This window comes from Uloborus diversus, chromosome 1, assembly GCF_026930045.1.
Source record: "Uloborus diversus isolate 005 chromosome 1, Udiv.v.3.1, whole genome shotgun sequence".
NCBI classification, from domain to species: Eukaryota; Metazoa; Arthropoda; class Arachnida; order Araneae; family Uloboridae; genus Uloborus; species Uloborus diversus.
Window position 1 is genome coordinate 60,373,646 of NC_072731.1, and position 12,493 is coordinate 60,386,138.

Below are 12,493 nucleotides of genomic sequence, written 5' to 3' on the forward strand. Positions count from 1 at the left end.
CTAGAAAATCACCAGTCATAATGCGGCGCGGAGGGGGGTGGGGTGGATTTTCTTAGCTATTTCCATTCCATTCCATTTAAAGAAACAAGAAGCCCAATGAATAAGGTCCTACCACAATTCGTGATAGCAAAAAAACATAATTTGTGATTCAAATAATACAAATACATTCATTATTCAAATGAATTCTTTTTTTATTCAATTGACATTGATAAAATACATCTTAAAATGTAGAACTCACAACCCAAACGTATAACGAAGACTGTTGTAACTGAATTTCATTTATAGAGAATTTCTTACGAAGATTAAATTTTTGTGATAAATAATAACTAAAAAAAAACTTTTTCGGATATTCTTCTTTTGCAGCTACACGAAAGGCTTACTTCATGTAAAAGTATCGTCTTCCGACTGCTTCATAAACTTAATCTGAGGAATTACTTTGGAAGTGTTTATGAAAATTGTTCGGAGAGAAATAAATTACGGTTTTGTTTAAGGAAGGATTTAATAGCAGATACATTAAATTAGCCCGTAATTTACTGCTATAATTACGTTCTAAAATGATTGCTAAAAACTGAATGTACTTTAGCAAAATTGGGATTCAGATCACGTTTTTTTTTTCTTGAGGGAAAAAGGGAAAAAAGAGACGCGGTATCTTGTTTAGCAGAATCTTGCTCAGCTTGTTTAGCAAAAGCAGATTTTTTTTTTTTTTTTTTTGTATATTTTCTTGCACAATATACTGTAATTTTTTAAAAATATGATTTAAAAAAGCACAGTGCAGAGTTTTGTATGTAGGGATTAATGCCTCCAATGCATTTGTTGCGTACATTTTGTTGTTAAATGAGTGAAAACACTGTCATTAAATCAGCGCAAACAACCAAATTATATGGTTCAGCTTTTGTACTTCGATTTGCTATGAGCCTAACCGCAAAATAAAAACAAAATTATTTTCTTAATATCCACCACAAAATTCAGAAAGCAGAAACGAATGTAACTAATCGAATGTAAATGAAATAAAACTCTTTCTTAAGCAACGATGTTTTCCACATATCAAGCATGCTTGCCATTCTCAGGCTAATTTGAAGAGGGAGTGGGGGACGATGATAGAAATGCAGATCTGAAGATGTCTGCTGGTTCTTAATATTAAATTACCTGCACCAGTTGTACGTAAATGTACGTACAACTCTTATGCATTTTGCATGAAATCACTTCATACATTTTGAAGGTTTTATGCATATGTTCGCAATGATTATATTGCTCAACGGTCGGTGAGCAATATTGCTCAAGAGATAATTTTAGCGTAACTGGCCAATTTTGTTATTCAATATAAATCTTCAACAGCAGATACTTTTGCTGATGAGCTTCTGCAGTACGATTTACATCAACCTAATATTTTTGATATGCTTTACGTAGAGAAGTATTCAAGCGAAAATGCAGTGAAAGTGCATGAAATTTAGTGAAACTTTAAATTACATCACAAAAAGTCTAACAGTTTTGTAGGAAAATTTTCTCTAGCTAATAAAAAGAAAAAAACTATACGCAAGTTATCTCTTTATTTTTTCATAAAAATTTATTCTATTTGCTCATTTTACACGCAGTATATTTCATTTGAGAGAACAATTAAAATCTGCTTCATTAGAAAACTTGAGCTACATTTTCGATTTCTTCCCGCAATGTTATAGGTTCTACTAACTGTAACGCTCTCAGTTTATATATTGCGCTTTAATTAAGTCATTTATTCTAACTTATCATTTATTCTAACCTCAGAAACAGTTTTCATACCGCTGCTGTATGCTTAGCATGTTTGGGGCAATATAGTGCGTCAAATATTGTCTCTATACTTTAATATTCGATAAAAAATAATAATGTTCTATTATTTCCTTATCAAAAGTTTAATTGTGACTAAAACCTTCAGGTGTTTTTTCGTCATTTCAATAACGCCATTCTAATTTTTGAGTTACATTTCCTGCGTTTGACAGCCTTCCATGTTTATTAACAGGGGTAGCCGAAACTATTTTATATCATTTCTAAACTTTTCAACATAATTGTGAAATTTAAATTTAAAAATAATTGTGGGAAGTAAAGCCCAGCACGAAATCTTGGATTTCATTTTTGAAACAGAGCCTTGATTTCAAATTCGCATTTAAAAATTGTGGAGCCGCCATGTTCAGGACTATCTTAAAACTTTAATTGAAAAGAAGTATTATCGTTTTCATGTCAAAATTTTCAAAACTTGCATGCAGGTTTAAACTTTTTGTTTATTTTCTGAGTAATCTGATTTCATGCAATTTTATAAACGGAAGAAACTGCTTATATTTTTTTTTTTTTCTACTTTCGAATGAGGGGGCAGCATGTTTTTTCAAAGCTATTACATAATTTTATCCCGTAAGCATCTCGAAGTCTTTAAATATTCACAAATAAATCCCGAATGTAATTGTTTAAAATTGTGTGTTATAGAGAATTTACAAGCCCCTCAATAAAGTTGTAAAACTTCCACCATTACTTTCAGAGTCGACATGACTTACGATATGAGATGAAACAAAGAAATTTCTGATTTTTTTTTCTAAATAAACAAGTAAGGTCAGTTGGGGTAAGTGCGGTCTTGGGGCAAGTGCGGCTTAGGTTAATAATCAAAAACCGGGAATATCTGCAAGGCTGCTGTCATCTGGGTAGCTTGGTAAACGTTATTACTTTGCACTGCGTGCGTTAGATCGCGCTACTTGAATAGTAACTCTACTCCCTCCCTCGTTTTCTAACTTTTCTCATTCCCACTACAGTGCCATGTTGTTATGGTTCGAGAAATCATCGTTCCTTCTGTTGTTGTTCTCACTTTTTCGTACTTCCAAAACGTAAGTACAACTATTTCATGTCTGCTTTTCGTACTTTTAAAGCTGAGATTTATTATTTTTTACTTTAAAATCAATTAATTTTAGGGCTGCACTTGCCCCAGAAAATTATACAACTGGGATAGTGCGGCCCGAAAAAAAGGGGCAAGTGCAGCCTCGAATTTTTTGGGGCTGCACTTTCCCATTAATCTGGCAATGTTATTTTATGACAGATATAATTTGTTCGCAACGATTTAATGAAGCAATGTAATTAATTTGTAATTCTTCCGAAATTATTCGAGGAGGAAGAAAGTGACGATAATGAAAATATGAATTTAAGGGAAGATTTACATGATGAAATGACAGTCGAAGAAATGATTGCCACAGAGCAAAAACAGCAAGAAAATATCATTCAGTGGGGAAGGCATCCAACGGAGAGAAAGGTAGGCGACTGGGTTCTTGTGAGATTTTCTGCAAAAAAGATGACTAAACATTTTGTAGGACAAATTACTAATATAAATGATGATATTTTCCTTGAAATTGAATTTTTAAAGTTAAAAGTGGCTGGAAATTATAGCACTGTGTTTAGTTATCCTTCAAGAGACGACGTTAGCGAGATCCAAGACGACGACATTGCATCAATCCTTCCAAATCCCTCTTCAGATCGTAAAGGAAATTTGATATTCCAAGTAACGTTTTTCAGAATATAATATAAATTAAATTGTTAATTACTATACTAAGTGTACTTATACAAAAAAATATGTTCAAGTTCGCCAAAGACATGTTACCTTTTGTCAGTTGTATAGTTGCCTTTTGTATTATTAAGTTAATATTTTATAAGTAAGTTGATATTCAAGTTTTAAAGATTATTCCTTGATATGCAAGTTTTGTTTTTGTTTTTTTAAGCTTATTAGCATAATAAAAGTTATATTTCATGTTCCTTATTTAATCTAAAATAAAAACTTCATAATTTTGTTTAATAATCCATTGTTTCTTGAACGTTCTTCATTTTACATTGACAGGTTTCGTTGGGAAAAATGTAATAACTTCCCAATGAATAGGTGAAAATTAAAATTAAAAAAAAATCGTTTTTAATCAGGAAAAAATACTCTATTGATTGCACTTGCACCTTATTTTCTCAAAAGGTTTGAAAAAAAAAAAAAATCAGACAGGTGATGCTCTTGCCCCACTTTTATTGGCAAAGTGCGGCCGTAGAGCACAATAGTTTAAAATGTTTTTTCAAACTTTTTTACTTGCAATGATTTTAATAGGCTCATGTCTCGGGAAATACACTAAAACAGGTAACATACGAAATAAAAATTAAAAAATTTGTATCAAGTCTTGTAATGTCTAGGCTTAATAAAGTCGAACGGTACAATTTAAGGGCTGCACTTCCCCCAACTCACCTTACAAAAATTTCCTCTACAAACGTCATTTTAAATAATATATGCAAAAAGGAAAGAAATCGTCAGCATTATCAGCAAAGATGCTCTTAGTGTTCAGGTAATTGCGGTTAGAAATCTTAAGTTTTATTTATTTCTAACATAATATTTCAAAATAAAGACTTCATTTTCTGCATTTTCGTTTTTACTAAAAACATTGTTTTCAAAACTACTGGCATCCATTTTGAAAAGTCCTGATAAAACTTTAAGCAAATTACTATGATTTCGGTTCATTATCGAACAACTATCATTAATTGTATTAGTAATAAATCATTGCTTCTAGTTTCACAGCAAAGTAACGTGTAAGTATAAAAGAAATACTTAATGCATTGAAAAGAGATTTTCAACTCACAACATAGAAAACGTAGAAAACTTAAAAGTTCTTGAAAATATATTTTCCTAAAGTAATCGTAAGTAGTGATGTTCCGGATATCCGTATCCGTATCCGCGGATATCCGAGGAAAAATAAAGATATGTATCCGTATCCGTTACTTTTTGACGGATCTTAGACGGATCTTTTCTATTCTGAAAATTTTTAAATATTTAAATAAAAGACTTAAATTCCGATAAAATTAGGATTTATTCCCCATTTAAATTATAAGGTATCATTTCAGAAGCCAACGGCCATCTGAGACATGTTTTTTTTTTAATTTTAAGTTTAATATTAGTTTTTGCTATTGATTTGGGGTTTCTGTTATTCTTCATTTTAGTTTTTCTAGGCATCCTTCAAAAAAAGGTGAGACAAAATTCACCATTTACTGTTTGTAAAGGTGTTCCCGGCTTTGTTAATGCGTCGGCCGGAGTAATTTGGGTGTAATAGTAGCAGCTTTACACTCCTGCTCCTGTTTCGTACATCTACCGAGCAAGCTATAAATAAGTTTTCACATTCTATTTAAGCATTAATGCAGCGCTGACCCATTCCTTCCAACTCGCCCTCAATTTTAACGGAGATTTCCTAAAAGAGTAAATCATAGTCTTTATTATATTTTCACCGTAGATGACATTTTTTGAAGAAACAGTGCTATTATTATAACGGGAATACTTTCCATAATAAATTTTACAGTTGGATACTTGAATTGGGCAAAAAATTTTGAAATCCGTATCCGTATCCTTGAATCTTGACACTAATGATCCGGGTCCGGATCCGTATCCGCGGATCTACTTTTTTAACGATCTGGCACATCACTAATCGTAAGTAAGATTTTCATCCCGAATTTTAGTTCTCTCTGCTGACTAATTTATCCCATGATGTTCATTTGTTAAGGGTGAATGATGTCAGAAGTAGACGTACTTAGAAATCTCATTTTGTTAGTTGCGCTTAAAGTACAGTCTAATGCTATTGATTATAATAATTACAGGATTACTATCTGAGATGATGAATTTTAATTTTATAGGAATTCTGCGACGTTTTTAATTAGCTGTGACGTTTTTAATTATTTAACATGTGATTGAGATGCATAAAAGGATATTTTTAGTAACTTTCAGAAGGCTTGGAAAATTCTCCATGAAACTGTAAAACTTTAAAATGCCCGTGTCATATTACCGGTGATCACATTTTGAATAGCTAATTGATTATCTATCTCTGAAACTTAATTACTTTTCGCTGCTCTTGAAGCAGCTTTTCTAAAATGTTGGATGTAGAAAAATGTAACAGACATTGCTCAGAGTTGGATAAACATTCAGAATATTTGGTTGGTTGGTTGGTTTTTTTTATTTCTTATGGCGCAAGAGCCCTTGAGGGTTATACTGCGCCAAACGTTTTTTTAGAATAAGTTATATAGATAAATATAAAGTCAGGGTATGATTAAAGTAAGCTTGTTTTCAGGAGAAAGGTATAGACATGGGTAGTTTAAAATAAGTAATAAAAAACATGTAGACATTAAAAACATTTTAAATAACGTATGAAATTATATGTTGCCAAAAAACTTTGAATAACAAGAAAAAGACAAAATAACATTTTGACGACACAAACACTAAATTAAAAAGGATAATCCAATCTCCTGGAGGAAGGAGTATAAATTGTAATGGGGTGGGTCGCCAAGCAACTCCTTCAAAAAGGAATTAAAATTATTGAAATATTTAAAACGTATTTGGTTAAAATTTGGGCAGTTACTTAAAATATGTAACACTGTCTAATTCACATTACATGTAATGCACGTTGGAGCTGGTTCGCGACATAATAAGTATTTCTGAGTGAACCTTGTATGACAAATGCGAAGTCGAGCTAATAAAACTTGTTCTCTCCTGGTAAGTTGTAAAGATTTGAAACCTTTAGCCGAGGGCTGAATGGAATGCAATTTATTTTGTGTTTCAAGATTCCAGGTCCACTGCCAATGCGTGTTAAGACATTCAGAAATGGCGTTTTTAATGTCATCAAAAGAGACAGTATCATCAACCAGGATACTTGCGGCTCTGGCAGCTGAATCGGCTGCTTCATTGCCTGCAATTCCCACATGACCGTATTTTTGATATTTTCCTGTTAAATATAACAAATGCGGCAGTGAAAAGCAAGGGGGTGTAGTAAGTGACCTGTTTAAAGTTTCGAATAAATTGCATTTAAATTTCAGATTTTTAAAAAAAATTGTAAATCATGCTGTACAGAAGCAACTACAGGGCTACTAGTACTATCTCTTGCCTTAAGACAGAGGATTAACTCCAAATTTTTAATTTTGTCACTTATATCCATTTGCTTTTGCCTCAATCGTTATTTATTTCGACTTCTGCGAGGAAAGGTAAACATAATTTCAATTAAAGATTTTTGTAACAGAGTATTTGTCTATATATTTGCATGAAATGTGTTAATGTTCAGGATAAGTTTCTTATAATGTGCTTGTAAATAATGGTTTAGTTCAGGAATTGAAACCTGTTTCGATAAGCAAAAGAAAGTATTTGAAAATAGGTGAACACTACCTTTTAGCTTACTATACAAGCCTTGGGGGAGATAAAAATCATTGAAAGTGCTGACAATAATTTTTGTGAATTGGGAAATTGGGATCTACGTAATTTTGTACCAATACTCACTCCAAAAATGATACGAATTTACTTTTGTAACTATAAATTTCTTTTGGATGTTTATAAAGTTTCAAGTCAAAACAGCAATTTTTTCAGGTTTATTTTTAATATTTATGAATACAAATTATGTGAGCTTCAGTTGTTTCTTTTATAGCAAATAGAATTCTTTGAACCAAGTTTTACGAGCTAAAACTCGGAAAGCGTTTTTGAAATTTTAAAGCTAGTTACCTTACAATTAGCTGCAAACTGAGTCCGATGAATTACTTAACTAAATTTCAGTTTGAAAAACTTGTAGTAATTATCAAAACATTAATATTATTTTTTTGCTGGCATAAACGCTCGGAGTTCTTCTTTCTAATACTTTTAAACACGCATAATGGGGTTGTTTTCTTCAGTCAAAAGTACTACTTTTAGTCACTGAAATTGATAGAATAAGCAAAAAAATAACATGGAGCGAGAAAAAACTTTCATTTTCCTAACGCTTAATTTTTATTAAATTTTTTAAAATATCCGATTTTGAAAATAGGGCATGGCCTTTGACGTCACAAATGATGTACTTTAGCGCATCTGTCTACCGCGTTTCCACGTTATGATAATCAAGAAGCGAATTAAACATTGTACTCTACGCTTGCTATCAACCATATCGCTGCCAATACATGTGAGTAAAGAAGCGAAATAAATTTTGTGCTCTGTGAATGGCAACAGTGAATGGCATTTCATTATTTGTGATGTTATTTGCAGAAGCGTAAACAATAAAAGCGCATCTATCAAAATATTTTTTTTAGAATTAAACTTAGTCAAAATATTTAAAAAATGGTCAGATCCTATGTTTTTAAAGTTTGTTTGAGAGATACATTTTCGGCAAATCCAGCAGACAAACATTTCGTTTTTTAGGTCACCGTAACAGCGTTTTCTTTAAAAAATTCTATTGGAAATTTTTCTCCGTAAAAAGTAGCTCAATAAAGATACAGTGAAGTTTGACTTAACAAAGCAAAATTGATTTTCACGGATTAATTTGATAAATATTTGATTTAAATCTTTGCTGGAAATGAAAAATCGAATTATAACACGATCGATGATAAATTTACTTAAGTTTCACATCGAATTTGTTCTTTATTTCTATAATTCAGGCTCCGAAAATGATAATTGGCTACTGCTTAAATCAAAGAAATTTATAAGATTCTTTCTTTTCCTTCGGCGCATAGTTCAGTGTGTCTAGTAACGTCCAGAACATAATTTGATTGTCGTTGCTCCCTTATTTATAATGCAAAGGCATTGTTTCATTTATGTGAAAATAACAACTGACTTTGCTTTACAAACAGAAAAATAAGTTTTTTGGTTATAATATTGAAAGCTTTTGAGTCTCTTTACCTTATCGACCTTTGTTCAATTTTTATTTCTTTTATATTCACAGAATAAAAAATGAAATGAACTTTTATTTCTTATTATTCTTTAAGTAATTGTTATGGTATACTCCCAAAACGTTGACTAAAAAACAATGTATTCAGTATTATTTTTTCCAATTGCATACCGATTGTGTTCTTTTGAAACAAACTATACAATCAAAGCACATTTATGGAAAAAGGAGGATGTCTTAATGTCAGTTTTAGAACTGAGACTTCCCATACTTATGTTTTTGAATATTTCTGACCGAATACAGGTATATATTTCGTGAGGCAATTTAATTAGGAGTAAATCAACAGCAAGCGCAGTTACCAGCTGCTGCAGATGATTTATGCATGCTACATATCTTGAAATGCTATGTAAAATCTGTGATGACAGGAATGACAATGCTATGTTTTACGCATACTTTTGTTTGTTGAAACAAAAATGATACATCAGCGACTATACAGTCAATTTTTGCGGGATTGAAAATGGTTTTTTGCTATATAAAGAAGCTACTAAGTGCAGGCTGCCTTTCTTTTATGTTTTAAAGTTCGACGTGACTAGCATTCTCTTTTTTTCATCATTTCATGCTTCAATATTTGATTTCTTTTGAAAATACGACTGGACTATAAAAATGAGATTAGTTACTTGTGCTGATATTCAACAAAGTGTACCGTGAAAAAGTTTCATAATCATGATTCAGTTATCAAAGAAGGATGATTTTAATGGCAAAATCAATCGAAATCATTTACGAATTCATTTACGAGTAAAGGGAAATATTAAAGCAAATGAGGTCCTGCTTGTTAGGAAAACTTCTGCTTATAGGTTTGTATTTATTTATTTATTCATTTATTTATTTGAGTGTATATGTGACATAAATTCGTTTCCTCAAAAAAAAAAAAAAATCTATTTCACTGAATTTCGGCTCCAAAAGACACACTTAGTGTAAAAACGTCAAAGTTACTTAGACAAATATTTATTTTACTAAGAAGCAATCGAATTGAAATTAATGTGAGTTCTTGCCAAACATTAAATCAAGTTACGTAATTAGCATGTAAAGCAGCTTCTCAAAACCTTTTAACAAATGTCTCTGTCAGGATTCACTCCTGAAAACTTTGAAAAATGCATCGTAGCTCCTCCTTCCAATAAATCATCAATGAAGCTGGAATTTTCACTTCACTTTCAGTTTTGGAGTCGAACAACATATCATTTAGTTCAGCTAGCGAGATTTATGTTACTGAACTGTGTTTATCTATTGCGGTGTTAGGTTATTTTATGGGTAGAGTTTTGTCATAACTCGTATCAGTTTTTTATGTAAATACTAGTAATACCCGCACGGCTTTGCCCGTAATAGAAAAATTAAAAGGTCTTTTGATTCGCCTGTATATTTACAAATAATGTATGGAGAATTTTCTCACCAATTGACTTGTGCCCATGTTACGGTTCCACGTTATGATAATTTTGTAATTTACTCGTCCATTTTATGATAATTTTGCTCTTAAAATTGGAATAGAAAAAGAACCACATCGAATTTTTGAAATATCGCTTCGAAGTGCACACCCCCATGCTACAAACTAACTTTGTGCCAAATTTCATGAAAATCTGCTTAACGGTCTAGGCGTTATGTGCGTCACAGAGATCCAGACATTCTCCGGACATCCAGACAGAGAGACTTTCAGCTTTATTATTAGTGATAAAGATTCTTTCTTCACGCATCTCTGTAATGATTCTCAACAGACGTTTACCAGATTTCAGAAAACCTATGATTGTTAATTTTATGTTAAGGTCTAAGGTAATGTTCAAGTCTTCCAGGACAGTTCTTAGGCTGAACTAAGCTGAAAACATCTTTTCCCGAGTGTTAGACTTAACTCAAATACAAAAATAGCGATTTTCAGGATATCAGTGCATTGCATGTGGAATTTTATTTATAATGGAATCATCATAACTCAGATCAATTTTGAAAAATCATGTGAAATAAATTATGAATATTTCAATAATACTAGTCCCAACCTTTGTATGTACTAGGTACACGTTTTACGCTCTTTTGCAAAGTAGTGACAATGTTAACTTACATTGGTCTTGGTTTAAGGTACAGAGAAAGGTCTGGATGTACGGAAGTATAGTTTTGTAGTAGGAAAAACAATTTTTTTTTGCACATATTTGCATTAATTCTGACGGCATACAAGATATCAAAGGAAAAAACTGCAGTTTAAATGATGTTTATGAAAAGCATTGGGCAGATCCGATTTTTTAACCTGATTTCAAAATAAATGTGTGAGGTTTTTTTTGTTAACTAACTCTTCGGACAAATCTCTGCCAAAAAAAGGAAAAAAAAAAAAAAACGATCCTCCGAAACCTAACTTTGGATGAGAGGGCCTGTGATTACCGACAGCCCGGATATTGCAATTTCGTTCTTGTTATGGACTCAAGAGTCAGAAATAGTGAATAACCGAGCTGGATGCAGTGCAGATGTCTTCTGGTTGCAACTGAGAAAGCCAAAAAATTGGTAGATTAAATAAATTTATCTCACTAGTGAGAGCCTACCGCCGAAGTTTGTGGTGGTTCAACTCGTAAGTTGAATGCAAAACTTTGGGTGAGATAAATTTACTTTATCTACCAGTATGTTTGGCTTTCTCGGGTTCAATGAGAAGACATCTACCCCCTACCCAGTTACTCACTATTTCTGACTATTGAGTCCATAACAAGAACGAAACTGCAGTCTCTGGATTAGATAACCGGGTTGTAAGTATATTGCCTTAGTTCTGGATTAATAACTTACAGCTTTGTACCCAAGCTTTGTCTTAAATCAATGAGTTGAACCGCATCACGTCAGCTAACTCTTGTTGGTGAGGTAAATTTGCTTCATCTGTCAGTTTGTTGATTTTCTCATCTTCAATGAGACGACACCTGCCTCCAGCTCGGTTATTCACTATTCCAGCTTGGTTCATAACAAGGAGGAAACTGCAGTCGCTGGATGTGATAACCGGGCTGTAGGTAAATTGTACGTAATTCTGCCTTAACCCTTGCTTAAGGACGGTAACTTACTGATTAAGAGAGACTAAGTAAAATGATTTTCAGGAATCACTTATTACTGTATGTCTTTGTAGGAAAATCCCAACATTATCTGAAAATCATTTTAACTGGAAATGCCATTACATTGAAACTGAATTTTCTCAATGAGAAGAATATTTTAATTCAATCAGAGGTAAAAGTGTAAAAAAGGGATACATTAGCACTTGGGTACTTCACTTTCTGTTTTTGCGAAAACAGACTTTAACAGACAGTTTTACTTAAAAGTAATTTAAAACTAATGCGTTTCTCGATAAATAAGTAGCTTCTATGCAACTTAAATCATAAGTAGCGGTAAATGATAAGTTTACCATACAGTTGTAGAGGATTGCCAGTTTGAAAATCTATAGCTTTCTAAGCGATAAATCCATAATATAAATAATGTACCCTTATTCTACACTTCGGCCTAACAAAAAAAAATATTGCGAGGCTAAGTACGGGATCAGTTTGTCGTAAGTTCACATGAAACAAAATTATATTAAAAATTAATGAATCTTTTTCATGAGCTGAAATATACTTCAGTATTCGTTAGTTGTCTTATAGATACACATATCAAACACTAACACTTGCTTTTCTTTTGCAGAAAACTGAACAAAATGGTTCATTCTACGTGTCTCACTTTTGTCATTTTAACTCTTCTGGCCATTATTTTCACAGTCACAAGCGACTCTTTGGATCAGGTGAGAAATTATTCTGAGATTTAAGGAACATTACTTTCAAAATCTAGACAAAAATAACAAATTATATAATGAATAACAAATTATA

The 12,493-nt window shown here is 32.1% G+C and overlaps 1 protein-coding gene across 1 annotated transcript in view; it reads left to right on the forward strand.

The window, feature by feature from the left end:
* The first annotated feature begins 12,317 nt into the window (after positions 1 to 12,317).
* Positions 12,318 to 12,493, forward strand: part of LOC129234597 (cardioactive peptide-like) — a 40,367-nt gene continuing 40,191 nt past the window's right edge. Inside the window, exon 1 of the mRNA XM_054868620.1 lies at positions 12,318 to 12,408. Coding sequence (XP_054724595.1) covers positions 12,325 to 12,408 — 84 coding nt within the window. The 5' untranslated portion in view covers positions 12,318 to 12,324. The remainder of the gene's footprint in view (positions 12,409 to 12,493) is intronic.